The 18,289-nt window shown below is 40.8% G+C and overlaps 1 protein-coding gene across 2 annotated transcripts in view; it reads left to right on the forward strand.

Moving 5' to 3' along the window:
* Thsd7b (thrombospondin type 1 domain containing 7B) overlaps nt 1-18,289 on the forward strand; it is an 877,985-nt gene that overhangs the window by 522,589 nt on the left and 337,107 nt on the right. For both annotated transcript variants that reach the window (XM_026779900.1, XM_005348232.3), the window contains exon 11: nt 13,349-13,478. In XM_026779900.1, coding sequence (XP_026635701.1) covers nt 13,349-13,478 — 130 coding nt within the window. The remainder of the gene's footprint in view (nt 1-13,348; nt 13,479-18,289) is intronic.

Consider the following 18,289-nt stretch of genomic DNA (forward strand, 5'->3'; position numbering starts at 1 on the left):
TTCTGTGTCTGCTGTCACAGCACACAGTGGGTCACAATTCTGTGTCTGCTGTCACAGCGCACAGTGGGTCACAATTCTGTGTCTGCTGTCACAGCGCACACTGGTTCACAATTCTGCGTCTACTGTCACAGCGCACACTGGTTCACAATTCTGCACCTACTGTCACAGCGCACACTGTTTCACAATTCTGCACCTACGGTGACAGCACACACCGGTCAGTGGAGTGGTGCCTGGAAGGAGCACTTCTATGAGCAGGTCGGAAGATGTGCGTCCTTTGAGCAGATGGATCACCCAGAGAAGGGAAAGCAGGAAATCAGCTGTGTGTGTCTGGGTCTCCCTCCCAAAGTCATGGTATTTGCACTGCATAGACTCCCCAAAGGAAAGGTTGGAAAATGTTGTGACCGGCAAGGCTAAGCTTGTGGTTTTCCCGCTGTGTGGAAGTGATCACTTTTAGAAGTCCCCTATGCCCTGCCACTTGGGAACCCACAGAATCAGATTCCTGCAAGCTGTGTTTCTCCCAGCCCTTGCCCTCATCCTTCCTGACAGTGTTTCTCCCATCGATTTCAGACGTGCGCACGCCACTCTTTCTTTCAGCCACGTGCACTGGTGCCTTGCCATCCAGGCTTTGACTTCGCTCCATTCTGAGCTTGTCACCTCCGTGAGACTCTGACCATCTGACTTAGCATCTGCTCTTCTTTCTCTTTTTCTTGACCGCCGGACGACTCTTGACTTATGGGAACTGTTTTATTTCTTTTACAGTTGTACAAAACTGTTTTCAATCAATAGAAGACGTACTTCAGGTCTTGAATTCTGGTCTTTTCCTGGACTAGTGACATGTGGCTCCATAAACTTCCACGCTGCAGGAAGGGGCACTGAACCTGACCTCCTTGTCAGCTGTGTGACCTGGAGGGGAAACCATCAACACTCAGCAGTGTGCTGTGCTCCTGGACTAGGATGCAGGGGGCGGGGGCTGAGAGCAGTGAGCACCTTAAGCTTCCTTTTAGCACAGGCTGTTATTCTGGCCTGAACACGAGCTCTTGTGCTATTCTTGAGACCAGTATTCTGAGTAGTGGTTGCCAAATCCAGTGTCTGAATCTTTATTGGGAGAATAAGACCACAGTCATGAATCACTAATTCAGGAAATCTTTATGTAGAACTTATGAAGATTTTATGATAATCGCTATTTACATTAAAGTGAATACTAACTATGCGGGCTCTTAAATCATTGGATTTTTAAATTAAAAATTGGGAGATTTAAATGCCTGTTCCTTTGTACCTAGAATAAGCATATGCCTGAATGCAGACAGAGGTATCTTACCGTAGTTCTGAACCTGAGGAGGATACACCAGAGAAATTGAGCTTTGGTACATCAAGCCATTGAGTTGAGCAGGCACTAGGCTTAGAGACATGAGGTGGCAGGTTTTGTGTGTGTATAGCAGCAGGTCTTGCCAAAGGGTGGTGTAGCTGAAGCAATGGTAGACAGCTCAGAACCCGGAATACATGACACACATGAAGGACTGCTAGGAGAAATGGTCAGATGTACAGGAGAAAAAGATCTAGGCCAATCTGAGGAATCTCAACCTTATCTTGGATTCTTATGGAACAGTTTAAATTTTAAGAATCGGTGTGATAAAAATCACACCTGGTATAGAAAATAGTGAGGTGAGACAATATTGGAAGTTAGTGGGAAAATTAGACAGTCCCTCGATTAGGAGGGCAAGAAATGAGGAGCATTAATGTCCTTGAGGAGAATATGTGACTCAGAACAGAGAGCAAATGAGCACACTCAGCGTCGATTAACGGTGTGTCCTTGGGACCCGATGAGCATAACTCAGCACTGTTTAATAGCGTGTCTTCATGACCTGGAGCACATGGGGAGTACTGAGCCTTTCATCCATCCTGTAGGTCCATACTGTTAGTGATCAGGTAAGCACTTGTCTGTCTGAGCGATCTTAGTGCTGAGAGAGAAAGGAGTGAGGAAGTATTCAAAGTCTGGGGAAGAAGCCTTTCCTACCTTCCACCATATCTGTTTCCAACAAGAAAGATAGCTGTGGATGCCCGTAGAATTTCCCAGCAGAACATATTAGGAACTGTGAATGGTTTGTGATGGCCCCATGCAAACGAAAGTGTAGAACCATTGTCCAAAACTTACTGGAATTTTAAGATGAAGCCCCACAGGATTAATTCAGCTATAGTCTGAACAGCTCACTGCCTAGGATGCTGTACACAGTCCTTACTGGCTCTCTCTACTGTCTGGGAACCACCGGGAACAGGTTTTGAGTTTTCATTCCTTCAAAGAGTTGCTGTACCTGATGACTAATATAATAATATGTGTTTTGTTATTGGCCTGAGAACAAACAAGGACCACAGAAACATGGCCTGACAAATGTTCACTCTGCTGACTGGCAGCACGGCGGAGCCTTTCACAGCACACATGATGATCCAGGCTTCCTGGCTCCAAACGCTCTGTACCATTTACCTGTACCTTGCCTATATATAAAACCTGAAATTTCTTCCCAACAAAATTGAATTAACAAGACTAGCTCCCTGTCCAACTTGCCGTGGGTAGAATCAACACAAAGAACCTGGTAAATGAATGGCATGGGGGTTGGCTTACTTTCTGTTTTAAAGCTTCTATTTTCTATCCTGACTATTAAAGTTAGCTTCAGATATCAGCTTGACGTCATCCTGAGTCACGTGGGAAAGGGAACTTCAAGTAAGGAGCTGCCCCCACCAGACTGGCTCTGTCTCTAAAGCATTTTCTTAATTGATAGTTGGTGTAGGAAGACCTGGCCAACTGTGGGCAGTGACATCCCCATGCAGGGTCCCTGGGTGTGTAAGGAAGCTGGTTGAGCATGTCAGAGAAGCCGGTCAGGAAGCTGGAGTCATCCACTGGAATCACCGAAAGGCCCTGGTGTGCATTCCTGCCTTGGGTTCCTTCCATGGTGGACTGGAACCTGTAAGCCAAGGCAACTAAAATCCCTTTCCTCCCCAAGTTAGTTTAATCGGTGATTTAACACAGAAAAAGCAAACAACAAACAAATAAACAAAAACCATAGGACACTAAAACTTCTGAATTACATGAAATCATATTATTGATTCGGGGCAAAACAACAGGAGCAGTGAACAGAATTGTTTTTATTGTAATGTAATTAAAATTATTTTTCATCAATGCATTTAAAGACATTTACATCACTATAAAACTTGAAAAAAGCATTACTTTGCCATTTTCTCTGAAATTTTCATATTTAGCCCTTTAATTAATTTCTATAAGTGGGATTGGTCAGCAACCCTCTTTGGTTACCTAAGTAGTTGCATAGACTTCCCCTCCCCTTCTTCCCTCACAATGATGTCACCCTTCCTGTCCCTCCTGCTTTGGCTACAGTTTGACTCAGGGCCTTTGCACTTACTCTAGTTTCTTCTCTGTGTTTTCCTCTAAGTTCCATACAGATGATCCTTACCTCAACCAAGTTCTTCCAACATCCCTTTTCTCCTACTGAAGTTTAGAATTATAGCCTTCTTTCAGTGTGCACATGCACACACAAACACAAAATAACATCTCATTTTCCTCCTTCCTTTCCTTCCTCCCTAGAGCCCCCACTTTTTTAATTGTTTAAATTGCATAGTGTTTAGCTGCTTGGGGGATTTCAGCATTCTTCTAGAACACTCCAGAATATCCAGAATACAGTTTCATCCCTTAAACAGAGCAGTATGAATTGCAATGCCAAAATACATTTATGGAGGCAGAGGGCTGGAAGGATCTAGTGGGGTCTCCTTTGTTCTTCTTCTTCCTAGAGCCAAAGTCAAGATGGAAGAATGCCTTCGCTCTTTCTATCTTTTGGACATGTGTTTTCTTTCTGGTCCACAGACAAAGTGCCTTCAGTCTTCTGTGTGCTATGTGTGGTGAGGAACAGAGTCTGACTAAACCCTGCCCCATGCTCTGGCCACAGACTCTACCTCCTTTTTCCTAATTTAGCACACCTGTTGAGTGCAGGGCTCTCCACACTCCCACAGAGACATTTTCCTGAGGGCTTGTGTACGGAAATGTTTTCTCACTGTCTTGCTTTTATAAATAGTCACTTATAAAACATTGTTTAAAACAATTTCAACCATAGTCTCAAGGGGAACAAAACAGGAATGAGAGTAGAACCAAAGGGACATGTCAACCAGAGATAACATAGAGAAAAGATGGCTTTTCATTAGTGTTTAAGATATTGATATTAAGATGTATACTGTGTTACCACTGTATCCTCAGTAGTGTAACTGTGGCTGTTTTTTTAAGGAGAGCCCTTCTATCAATCTACCCTGAAGCATTAGTATGGAAGTATTATAATGACTGATTTAAAAAAAACTAATTTCAGTCTATATGACTGGTCTGAGTCAGAGATGATAAAAAGTCACTCATGGTAATTACTGATGCTGGTGGTCATCAGTGGGTTCTTTTGATAAGCTCTATAACTTATAAAATAAAAGTGATACAGGTTTTAAATTCATTAAAAACAAATGGCTCCTGAGTTGTAGTTTGATCATTTCAGAAGAATTTTCAAAAAATATGTTATTAGAAATTAATGTCTCCATTTTCCAATAAAAAATGTGTTGTGGAGGAAAATGTGTGACGACAAAGAGCCAGGTGATATAGTGCTTCCAGTTTCCTGTGCCTCTGAGTTACATTGTCCTTCTGTGACCCAGAAGCATCAACTGGATGTCATCTGTCCTCCAGCCTTTAATACAGTCTTACATATAAATAACATCCCGTTTGCCATCCAGGGTATAAAGCATTAATAGAACAGGGCAGAGTGAATTACTGGAGAGAGTTTTCCTAATATGTATTCCAGTATTCCTGGCTGATGGTGGACAGTGTCTTGAGCTCCATTGCAGAGGGCATCTGTGCCCGCAGAACCTGTTTGTATGCACACGACACGGTACTTGGGTCTTAATGCTGATGGAGTACAGCACATTAGGAAGCCTGCAACAGCCATCCACTCATTACCTCATCATCTGAAATGAAAAGAGGTCAAGATGGGGCCAGGGGATGGATAAATCCCTGTCACAGCAGCACACATCGGCAAGAAGGAAAGACAAGTGAAGCTCATCAGTATAAATGGGATTGTTAACCCCCTTGTTTATAGTATACATGTCTAATTACACCCATCACAATGTACTTGGCTGGAGGGCAGCTTGCAGTTTTAGATGTGTTAAAAAGCAGTGATGATTTACTCAATGCCTTTCCCACTATGGCTTGTTTAAGCATTCTGAATGTTTGTTTTCTCCTGTTTACATGTTGGGTGAATAAAGGACTTTGCTGTAATAGTGCAAAATCAAGTGTTCTCTAAGCCTGAAAACTTTTCTTGTTGTCAACACAACAATTTTGAGATCCCATACAAACAGACGTTCTGATTTAACTCTTTGGGCAGGAAGAAATGGGGATTTGGGAGGCATCTGAGACACAGCCAAGCTTGATGACTATATGAATCAAGTAGACCTTGAGATCAGGCCTGGAAGGCTTGAGGAATGACAGAGACAGAAACGGAGCTCAAAGAATGCCCCTGCTGCATAAGCTGCACCCTTCAACTGTAGATGTTTTAGTAGCAGTGGTATTGTTTTATGGGACTCCTAACTGTAAAAGTGCAGGTGTCTCTGACTCTTTCACCTGTCTTGGGATCCTTTTCCTCCTACTGGGTTGCCTTGCCCAGCCTTGATTTGAGGGAGTGTGCCTACTCTTGTTTTGCCTTGTTCATTTGATAGCCCTAGGAGGCCTGCTTTTGTCTAAAGGGAAACAGTGGATCCAGGAGTGAGTCTGGGGGAAAGAGGAGATGAGGGGAGACTGGGAAGGGTGGAGGGAGGGCTAGCTGTGGTCAGGATGTATTATATAAAAGAGGAATGATTTTATTTTAAAGCAGCTGTGGTCAGATATACAAAGTAGAAGAAAATGGAGAAAACCTCTCAAAATGTAAAATTATTGTCTAGGCTTTAACAAGCATATGACACCAAAGACAAAACATGTTTATTTGTCTTGACTCTTATTCTGAATAGATGATGCAAATATAAGGATATAGTGCTCCCTCTGAAGTATATGTGAAAGGCTTACACAGAAGGCATTTTAAGTTCACCTGTTGGTTTTTCTTTCACGGTTGCAAGAAGCTTTAAATCCCATTCAATCAGGCATTCCTAACTGCTGTCCTGTGAATTAGCCAGGCTGTATTACCCACACAGGACAAGTAAGAAAATTGAAACTCCGAGATGTTAAGTGCATTGCCCAAGGTCATATAACAACTCAGTAATGAGCTGGGATTAAACACCACAGTCCAGAGATTTTTGTCTGTTGCCAGTTCCATTGAGTTTGAATTTCTTTGCAAAGTGAATAATGATTATCAAAATTTAAGAGTATAGAATATATATTTTTTCCAGACAACGTTTCCAAGTGTGAGAAATAGATGGATGTGCTAGAGCCTTTTCCCAACTTTCCTAGAAAGTTTGGCAGAAAAGGTTGGCAATCTTGTTAAATTCACCCTGGTCTAGATGAGGTCTTTGGCTTCCTGAAGATCTTCAAGGCTGTGGGTGCTTGACGCACCTTCTCTGTATACGTGGAGCCAAGATGAAGAGGGAGGCACTGTGTGGAAAACTTTTATCACTAGCAAGTCTACTACCTCACATTTTTAAGAACCTCTTAGGCTTCCATTCTCCTTGAACAAAGATACTTGTTTGTCTAGTTGTGCATCAGGGAGGTTGCAGTTAAAGGAAAGTCCCGAATTCTAGTAGCTACTGGAGTAACAGAGATATAGTTTACCCTAGTAGGTAGTTAATGCATGACTGATTATGAAATATGAATCCTTTCTAAAATATTACTGGAAGCATGTTTTTGCTTCCAGATGGTTGGAGAGAGATTGCAGCATATTTTCTCTTGGAATGGCACACTGCCTCTGTGAAACTGAGTGGGCTGAGAGGGAAGGGTTCAAGGCGATGTGCCTGGAGGAGCAACAGTGTCATGAAGCATGTTGCATCCTTGAGGTCTATCAACAGTGAGGACATTTGAGAGACAAGAGGGATTTTATTTGGAAAACCAGAATACTGCATGTGGCATTGCAATAAATATTCTGTTTTGCTAATATCTATCCATTTGTCTCTGGGAGCCCCCTCTCCATACAGCTTCATCTCCAACCCCACGTCTAATATCTTCACCCTTGCTCTGATATGCATGCTCATCACTTGCACTGACCCGTTCAATCAGTTATAATCTTTGTATCTGTGCTTTACTATAAAACTCTGACTGAATATTATCCAGCATTGGGTCTCAGTACTCATGGCATTTCCTTCTCTGTGATGTACTCCAGTTTACCTAGATGCAAAATTCCACAGGTCATTTTTACATACTTCTTTCATCCTCTTACCATTGTGCTGGGAAACAGTGGTATAGGTACCTACCTTGATTCTATAAATATCCCTTAGTGCTTGAAGCCCACTCATGTATTTTCTATGTTAAATATAATTCTTTAATTATTCTTTAATCTTTAAATTATAATCTTTTTAAAATGTTATGTCTTTCCTCTATAATTAATAATGTAAGCTTAATTATCCCTCATGTGTTAGTGATGACAGATTGAATATGCATCAATCAAAAACTGAATTCAAGTGGATTGGTTTTTAGCCATAGTCATTCTTAAGTAATTGTTTATGTTTGCAAACGAGCATTTTAACTTATTGTTATTTTTCATGAGCCAAATGAGGTGGGAACTATCAGCCACATTACTGATTTTTAAATCTTCTGCAGATGTGTGGGCAGCTGAAGGACTGCTTGAGAGGAATCTGTGTTTGGAAATCTTCCCTCTGGAATGTTCCGTCTTAATGGAAAGATCATAGACTTAATGTCTGTGCAAGGCTGTCTAATTGTATAAAAGTGATTTCGAGAAAATGCTTTCTTCTTTCACTGTCCATTTCTTATCTGTAAAATGAGAACAATTATAATAATAATGATAGTGGTAATAGAAACAATCTCAGGAGTTATAATAATAAAATAAGGCAGTATATGCAAAATGCTCAAGTGGATTCGACATTAAGCTTATGGACAATTCTTGTAAGCCTTTTGTTTTATAAGCATAAGTATTCTCCCTGGATCTTCTATCTGAAAGACATCATATCTGCTTCCATACCTATTTCCCATAAGTCATCCTTCTGTGTAGTCGGTGGAGAAGGAAGACTTTGTCTAGTGCCATTTCATGAAAGTATCCTCAGTTTGCCTACTTTGTCTTGCCTGGCCTCACAGTATAGATGAAGGCTGCAAAAACCTTTGTTTTTCTTGCTTTTCTTGAACTGATAGAAATTCATCACCCTGAAACGGATTTCTAACATAGTGATAATATCTGTTATAGCACCATTCTAGCTGTGCACACTGCCTGCCTTGTCTTTGCCACAGGATCACTGTATCAAATCTGCGGTTCATGACAGAGTCATAGAAAATCCTTCTATAACAGGAGAAGCGGCAGGCTGCTTGTCCCGGCCACCTGGCTAGCTCAGTCAGTAGAGCATGGGACTCTTAATCCCAGGGTCATGGGTTCGAGCCCCATGTTGGGCACCACTCTGTAGTAAGGAGGAGCAGGCTGCGTCCCGCTGCTCCACTAGCTTAACCCATGAAATAACCACATGGAAATTGTATTAAATTACTGCCTGGCCCATTATCTTTGGCCTCTTATTGGCTAACTCTCTCATCTTCATTCAACCCATTTCTAATAATCTATATGTTACCACGTGACTGTGGCTTACTGGCAAGATTTTAACCTACGTCCGTCTCAAGCCAGAGATTCATGACATCTGCCTCACTTCCCTTCTTTCCAGCATTCTGTTCTGTCTACTCTGCCCACCTAAAGGCTGCCCTACCAAAAGACCAAGGCAGCTTCTTTATTCAACCAATGAAAGCAACACAAATACAGAAGGACCTCCTACACCACCCTTCAGAACTCACTGCTCACTATGACCACCCAAGGAGAAAGGCACATGCCCACAGAACTTAATGGATGTCCTACACATCCTGATACTGTTTCCATACCACAAACTCCTTATAAATTCGACACCCCTCTTCCTGTACGTTTCCCTTCATTTATATAAAGTAACATTGTTTTCCTCTCTATAAACATTTTACCTGTATGATAATGAATGATTTTTATCATAGAATCCATCTTTTCCAACTCCTTTTGAATAACCACTGGACATGGCTATCAGTATAACTCTTATACATGGTATTTGAACTATTTGATCTGGAATTAAGGCAGAGTGTGTGCAACTGTGTGTATGTGTGTGCATGCGTGTGTGTGTGTATGCTTGGTATGGGAGTGGGAATGAAATTCATTAAGCTTTACCATAGAACTAGCTTTCATTGGGTGTTCTCTCTCTCTCTCTCTCTCTCTCTCTCTCTCTCTCTCTCTCTCTCTCTCTCTCTCTCTCTCTCTCCCTTCCTCCCTCCTTGCACTCTGAGTTAGTGCTTTCATTAAGGTTGTTTTATTTTATTTTTTTGTTTGGTTTTTATTTATTTATTTATTAAAGATTTCTGCCTCCTCCCCGCCACCGCCTCCCATTTCCCTCCCCCTCCCCCAATCAAGTCTCCCTTCCTCATCAGCTTGAAGAGCAATCAGAGTTCCCTGCCCTGTGGGAAGTCCAAGGACTACCCACCTCCATCCAGGTCTTGTAAGTTGAGCATCCAAACTGCCTAGGCTCCCACAAAGCCAGTATGTACAGTAGGATCAAAAACCCATTGCCATTGTTCTTGAGTTCTCAGTAGTCCTCATTGTCTGCTATGTTCAGCGAGTCCGGTTTTATCCCATGCTTTTTCAGACCCTGGCCAGCTGGCCTTGGTGAGTTCCCGATAGAACATCCCCATTGTCTCAGTGTGTGGGTGCACCCCTCATGGTCCTGAGTTCCTTGCTCTTTCTTCATTAAGGTTGTTTACAGGGTCATGCATGAATACGTTATAGACAGGAGCATGAGGAACTTACTAGTGACTATATGGCAACCATTTCTTGCTATTAACTGTCTATACATCCCCAGGGAAGGCACAGGCTTCCTCAACCATTGCCTTCTTAATGTTTTATAGCAATATCACTCATTTCTTCTCATTATCCTTGATATTTATTTAAAGTCTCCTGAGATAATATGAGAATAGCATACATGCAAACCCACACTCATGTGTAAATTCTCGCTAAGTAATAATTTTCAGAATAAGCACAATACAGTTGGAATTGATTGGGAGTGGGTGGAGAGATTTCCTCCTAAAGGCATAATTATTTACAAAGGCTGTCTACACCCAAATGAAGATACTGCGATCTTGAAGAATAATTTCTGCGGCAGTTTTTGTTACATGTCGCTATTTCTATATTCCTTCATATGCTGCATGGGAGGGATGATCATATCATTTGTTCTGTTTGACGGCATCCTCTCTTCTTGGAACTTGGCATTCCCTAGTAGAAAACAAGTCTGTCAGATGGGCAACTGAGGGAAATTTAATGAAGGGGCATTTTGACTATAATATCATGAACTAATGAGGGAAGATGGTTTAGAGCCAGGCCAGTGACATATGGGAAACTCGACATTGATAGTGGAGGATGCAGTTAACAGTTAGGAAGGCAACAACCAGAGACGAGTGCCAGTAAGGATGTGTACAAGGATGGTGGCTTACAATCGGAAGAGGAGGGGCCAGAGACAAGTGTTAGCAGGATCTGGGAGGATGGTGGCTTACAATAGGAGGGGAAGGGCAGCTCAGGGGATGGCATCCAGTAGAGTAATCATTTGATCTTCTTCCTCCTGTCTCCTTTTTATTCCTATCTGTGACCATCTTTCCATTAGCCACACTACAAATGATTCAGTGTAGAAGAGGGACTGATGGCATCCAAGCATGCTGAGCCCCTCCCATGTATACAGCAGGTTATAAAGGGACAACATGGGGTCTGGAGAACACACGGAGAGGATCCTATCCACGTCCACTTCTGGCTCAAGGTCAGGACATGCGCGAGTGTTATACTCCCCTTTCTTTCTGACGATCTCACAACGGACAGGCACAGATTCGAAAACAACCAACTATTTTCAAAAATAAAAAGTAAGGGTTGTCTTTAGGCAGGAGATCAAAACCCATTGGCAAGAAGAGAGTGTGGAAGTAAGAAACTGAGCATGCACCATGTGGAGCCACGACCGAACTGTTGTAGCCTGGTGAAAATTGAGAGGACAATCCACCGAGTTATGAGGACTGCAAAGCAGGAGAGACTGGGGAGATAGAAACCAAGAGTGAGGAGGAAGACTGGAAAGAACTATTGCTTACGGAGTCACTAAATGAACAGCAGAGGCATATAAATGTCCAAGCAATTAAAAAGAATTGAAAAGTGAAAGGCAAATTCCCATCAATTACAGCAGAAGGCCATCATGTAACCTCAAAGGTCAGGCATCAAGAAGTAATAACAAAAGCATATGATTTGGAAGTAGCCACAGTTTAAATATGGAAGCAGAACAATTAGAAATGGTCATTCTAGACTTGGTGGCAGTGGCACACGTCTTTAATCCCAGCACTCAGGAGACACAGACAGATGGATCTCTGTGAGTTCGAGATCAGCCTGGTCTGCACGGTGAGTTGCAGTACAGGCTCAAAAGCTACAGAAATATCCTGTCTTGAAAAACCAAAAAAAAAAAAAAAAAAAAAAAAAAGTTTTCCTCTAAAGAGTGAATCAGAGGCAGGGAAGTTGTGAGTCAGTTGTTCTTTTCTGTAAATTTTCTTGTATTGATGTTTTTTTAAAAATCCATGTGCACACATAATTGCCACAAACGCTCTTTTTCTTCTTTTGTTTTGCTCCATTTAGTTTACTAGCTTTCTAGAAATTAACTTATTAACCTGGTAAGCTCCATTACCTGTCCCATATCTACCAATTAATTCCCTTATGTCCTGCACATGCTCCTCCATTCTTTGTGCCTCTCCTAGGCTTGCCCCTGTTTCTCAACTCCCTACTCCCAGGTACACATACTCACTGAATTCCCAGTGGCTTCCTCTGTAAATTCCTCGCACTTTTCCATCTCAGCCTTTTCTCAGACTTCTTCCTGACCTGAGATGGTTTCTTCCTTTGCTCTTTAAATCTGCGCTGTCCATGAGCTAACTTAGGTTTCTTTTTTTTTCTTTTTTTTTTAATTTATTTATTTATTGAGGATTTCTGCCTCCTCCCCGCCACCGCCTCCCATTTCCCTCCCCCTCCCCCCGATTAAGTCCCTCTCCCTCATCAGCTTGACTTAGGTTTCTTAAGTAAAGAACAAATGCTATCTCTGCCCCTAATCCTGCTCACACTGCAGGTGTCTTTGACTGCCAGGACTGTATCCGCCCCCTTCTCTTCCTGTTTCTTTGTAAGTCCTGTAACACTAGAAGTTTAGTTGCAAATCTAGTGTGAGTAGTAAATTCTGAATGTGGTAATTGAAATCATTCCTAATGGCAACATAATTGATAATTGTTGCCACAGAGGATGATGGTGCACTGACATGTCCATGTCTGTCTGGTGTGGTGCCTACGAATTCTTCTCAGCAAAACTTGGAAAGGAACAACGTTCTGCTCCTGATGAGTTGTACTGTCTTTCCCAAACAGATTGAGGGTGAAGACTGAGTATCAGCCAATAATTCAGACACTATTAATTTGAAGAGAAGAGGTTCTACCTCTTAAGACAGCCTGTAAGGAGAGATTTCAAACAGAAGGAGGAGCCACACAATGGAACTCCAGGCCCATCAGCTGCTCTCTGAGCAGAAGGAGGGAGTATGAGTCCCAGAGCGTAATATGGTGTTCACATGCCATTTGAAGTGTAGGGTATCACTAACTTAAAATACGTTGGGGTCTAGAGAGATGGATGGCTCAACAATTAAGAGCACTTGCTGCTCATGCAAAGGACCAGGACTTGATTATCACTACACACATAGCAACTCACAGCTCTGTGCAACTCGGGATTCAGGGTTGGATGGCATTTTCTGCCCTTCCCACGTATCAGTACTCACTTGGCTCATAGACATAAATGCAAGAAAATGTTCATACCCACACACAAATAAAAATAGTATAAAACTTCTTTTAAATGCTATTTAAGTTAAAATGCATTAAGACAGAAGAAAGCAATGCTTGCACGTCAGAATGTCCAGATTTGAATAACATTTGGATTTAGTACTCCGTGCAGAGCTTCTCTCCCGCAGGAGGGGGAGTGAACACCAGCTCCTAGCATCCATTGCTCTTGTCTCTGCTGCCCTTATCAATCTGCTTAACTCTTTCCCACTTTCCCTCCAGTCACTGCCTGGATTTGGTCTGTGGTGATGTAACTAACAGGGACTATCGTCTATTTCTTGTTTCCTTCAGGAAATACCACAGTCAAACAGTCTCGGTACAGGATTATCATCCAGGAAGCAGCCAATGGAGGGCAAGAGTGCCCAGACACCTTATTTGAAGAGAGAGAGTGTGAAGATGTCTCATTTTGTCCTACATATAGGTAATTAGTGACTTCTGAATTATCATTAGACCTGAGCATAATTGTACAATATTTTTTTTCATATATGGTTGCTTAGTGATTTTTTTGAAGTTGTAACATTTTATCCTTTCAAATATTCAGTAATCTTCTTCTCTTTACTAGAATGTATTCAGAAAGAAGAAAGAGCATGAATACCTAATTAACAGAAGAGAGAAGCTGGGGCATGATTGGCTATTACTGAGCTACCAGAATAGTGCCTCTTCTGCAATCAGCTTTCTAGATAATGATCCTAAGAGAGACAGGATGAGCTTTTCATCTGGAATACACACACATGTTATGCATACACATACACCCCTACACCCCTACACCCCTACACACAGCACATACTACACATCCTTACACATAAATACAGACACATACAGACAGATACACACAATCATACACAAACACATATAAACACACACCCCCTATACACACACATGCACATACAAATAGATATTGCATACACATAGTTACAAACACATACTGATACACACAATCACACACAAACATATATAAACACACACAGAGTCCTATACAAACCTGTACACAGAAACATACATCTATAGGCACATACATATAGACATTTAAAAACACACATACATATACACACAAACACATACACATACATGAAGACTTACAAATACAACATACACAAACACATGCACATTTAAACATGTACACATGGAAACACAGATACAGCCACATGAAGATACAGACACACATATAGACACATACACATGTATAGAGAAATACACAAAATCATATACACACACATGTATACCCAGGCACACATACATAAACACCCACAAACACCTTATAAACACATATACATATCAACACAATATATACATACATATATGCACACAAATACAGAAACACACAGAGAAACATAGATGCATATACCCACATAGACATACACATGTGTGTACCAATACACCTATAGAGACACACGTTTACACATAAACATTTCCCTGAAAACAAAACACAAATAAATACAAAAACTACCACACTGTGAGGTACCATAGTAATTTTATTGTTCTCATCTAAAATTTTGGATAAGCCATTAAAGAAATAAGCTGGGTATGGTAGCGTGCACTCATAATCTGGCTCTTGGGAGGATCATAAATTCGAGACCATCAAGATATGTGTGTGTGTCTTAAGCAATAAATCAGATGAATGTCTATTAACCAAGTGGATAACTGGATGATACATTTTTAATATCATTTTTATCTGTTCCTGGTAAATTTCATCCAGATATACAATATATCTTTGGGGATACCTGTTCCCACACGTCCTTCTTTCAATAAGAGGAAAAGGCTAACTCTTAAATTTTTATGCTCCAGCTATCTTTTAGAAACTGGTAACTACTGTTTATGAAACCATATCCAAATTTCTTTTCCAAGTCTTAACCTTCCAGTCTTTTAGAATTTGAAAGTTTCAGATTCAATGATAACATCGTTTTTAAATAATCTTAGATTGAATGTAGTCACTGATTTATGATAATAGCTCATGGTTTAAAAATCATTTAGTTTTACCAACTCGCTCAAAAATGTACTTTACAAAATTATCTAATGTTTTATCCTGATAATTTTAGAAACTGTGTCTTAAAGCTGTGAGGCTTAAGGGCTAATTTATTCGGGAACCATGCAGTTTCATTGCTTTTCCAAAGAGCGCTCTTTTTAGATACAGAGTAAGAATGCCGCTGACGAGCCCAATCCCACGGCTCTGCCATGCTTCAGTCCATTATTCGGATTTGATGGACAGTTTCGGGAGGATGTAGATAAACACTGGGATCAGGCCCAGTCTGCTCTTCCCCAGAACCATGGAGCCATTGTGGAATCACTGTCAGTAATCACCCTCTTGTGCTGGGGGTAAATATTGAAAATTTGTGTCCAGAAAATATCACTCTTGGGGAAAGTAGCCAAGTGAAGAACTTAGCCAAATCAAATATTATCAGGCATTTTAGTAAAGCCAGGGCCATTATAATCAGTGGAGATCTCAGAAACCTTGACGGACTATTTGATTTTCCTCTGTCCTTGCTATTTGATAGCTCTTCAATGTTCATGTGTGAACTGTTTTTTTTTTTTTTAATTTATCTCCTGCCCTTTTCCCAGAAATCACTTCTGCTGTATCCAGATCCCATTTCTTGATAGGCCCTTCAAACTGTGTCCAAGTTAACACATCGGTCTGACCACTGAACGAGGTCTTATAATGTTGATCACTACAGTTCTAGTTAGATTTTACTTCCCCTACACTGGTATTCAGGATGAAGTTATCCTAAAACACAAGTTTAGGTGTTCTTTATTGCTATCTTTTGTTTCATTCTCTTAACTGCATTGAGGTCACATATTCACATTTTCCAAATCAGAACCGAATTGAAATGCCCACTTATGTTATCCCGCATCATCCAGCATATTAAATTAGATGCTAAAGAAGAAAACAGTATGAAGACATGATCTTTACACAGAGTAGACAGTGACATGCAACTAAGAGCCAATGGCACAGTCTCAGGCTGTCACTTAGTCTGACTTAATTCTAATTTATCATCTCAAACATCTGAAAACTTTTCCCATCACTTTCCATCTACACAGCAAGATAAACTAGAATGAATACGCTGGCTTCATGCTGGTCTGAAAAGTTTAAGTAAAGTTAGTTTAAGGAATCTACGTGAGTAACACATCATGATTCTAAAGGTGTACAGGAGTCCGTCACCACCTCAGCTGTTGTGGATGAGACCATGTTGAAGGAATCTATGCATAAACAAGGTGGATTTATTACTGCCGAAGCTAATTGCTGGTTATTGGATCATGGCGTGCTTTCTATTTATCTGTTTCCTGATTTCTAACCAAACTCTCCAGCCACTATTGTTAAGGTAGCCACTCAAAGGTGAACAGTGCTATTTCTCTTTCCTGGTCACACTTTTAAGGGACTTGTGAGATGGGGGCCTATGGGTAAAGCAGCTCCTGTCGAAGCAAAGGTCTTGGCTCATATGAAATAAACCATAAAAGCACACTAACTGGAAAAAGAAAAACTGTGGGTAGACTGTGGCCTTGAGTTTTCTGGAATACTGTATAGAAATCATTTTAAGAACAGAATCCATCCTCTGTGTGCCAAAACTTTTATTAACTTTTATTAAAGTTACTTTTATTAACTTGAGGATGGTAAATAGAGAGAAGCCAGGTGACTTCAGGGACCATTTCCTCAGAGAAAAGCAAGTTCTGATAGCTCATCAGAAAACATCCATTCCTCTTCCCTAAGATGAGCTTTTGGATAAGGTTGGTCCCTAGAGTCACCGTTTACACTTTGCTCCACGACTGACGGAATTGGTAGAGTTATGTCTGAATCCTAGAAGTGCCATATTTGAAAAGAAAACAAAACCACGAGAGAATGGATGAGGAGCTTGCACTCCTATGTCCTGGTGTAACACAGGATTGCTCCCTTGTCTTTTGCACATTTAATTTAAACATATTTTAAGCTTTTCCTTCATGATTTTTTTGTATGAGGTAAGATTTGTACATGAAATGTTCAAATTCCCTAAAGTAGAATCATGAACCTGGGTGGAGAGTAAAGTCAAAGTCAACTCTTACCATTCTCAACACTTGCTAGGATTGGGTTTTATTTATTTATTTATTGCGACACATAATATATGTATGTATGTATATATGTCTGTCTGTATTTATGTATATAAATAGAATATATAGGGGTTGGCCGTTTTCTGACTAGACTACCAATCAGTTCTATCCCATTAGCCACCCATGTCCCACCAGTAGCTACCCCAAATAACCATACAGAGACTTAATAATCAGTATAAATGCTCAGCCAATAACTTAGGTTCAAATTTAGCTAGCTCTTATAATTTAAATTAGCTCAGTTTTGTTAATCTATGTGCTTTCCCGAGGCTCTTTTACTTCATGTACATACTTCCCATCCTTCTTACTCTGTATCTCATGGCTTCTCTTCAGACTCTTCCCTTCTTGTCCTCAACATTCTCATTGCCCCAAAAATCCTGCCTAGCCATCAGCCATTCAGCTCTTTACTAACAAGGAGAACAACCCATCTTTACAATGTACAGAAGGATTACTCCATATCATATATGTGTGTGTGTGTGTTTGTGTATATGTATATGTATATATATATATGTACAATATATATATGGTTGACTAATTAGGATTTGACAACTGTCTTTTAGCAACCATTAACTGCCCATAATTTATCATATAGGATTGGGATACTGTGAGATGCCAAGTTACATTGTCATTATAAAGGTGTTGTTGAGACTAACAATGTTTTTGAGATTTCATGCTTGCATCTTCCCTATCATATACAGAAGTCATTATCTCAATGCGGATGTCCTAATCCTCTGGCTCTTTGAATCCTTGGTCTCCTCTTTCATGTTTCCTGAATCTGGGGTGTAGAGGGGACACTGTAGATGTATCTGTTGGGGTTGGGAATCCCATGGTATGCTTTTTTTTTTTTTTTTTTTTGTATTTTGAACTATTGTAGATTCCTCCAATAGTCTCAATAGTCTCAGTTACTACAGAATAACTTTTCTTTAATGAAGGGTTAGGACTATGTTTACCCAAAGTATAAAGATAAGCTTTTATAATGCAGTTATAAATTATTCTGGCTTAGGAAACTAAGATCTCCTTTTGGATCAATGACCCTAAAGCCATGGATAATTGGCAAGGTTTACAAATCCTACTTCTTGTTCTGGCTTTGTGGGGGCCTAGCCAGTTTGGATGTTCACCTTCCTAGACCAGGATGGAGGGGGGAGGACTTCGGACTTTCCA

This window comes from Microtus ochrogaster, chromosome 6 (genome assembly GCF_000317375.1).
Source record: "Microtus ochrogaster isolate Prairie Vole_2 chromosome 6, MicOch1.0, whole genome shotgun sequence".
Taxonomy (NCBI): Eukaryota; Metazoa; Chordata; class Mammalia; order Rodentia; family Cricetidae; genus Microtus; species Microtus ochrogaster.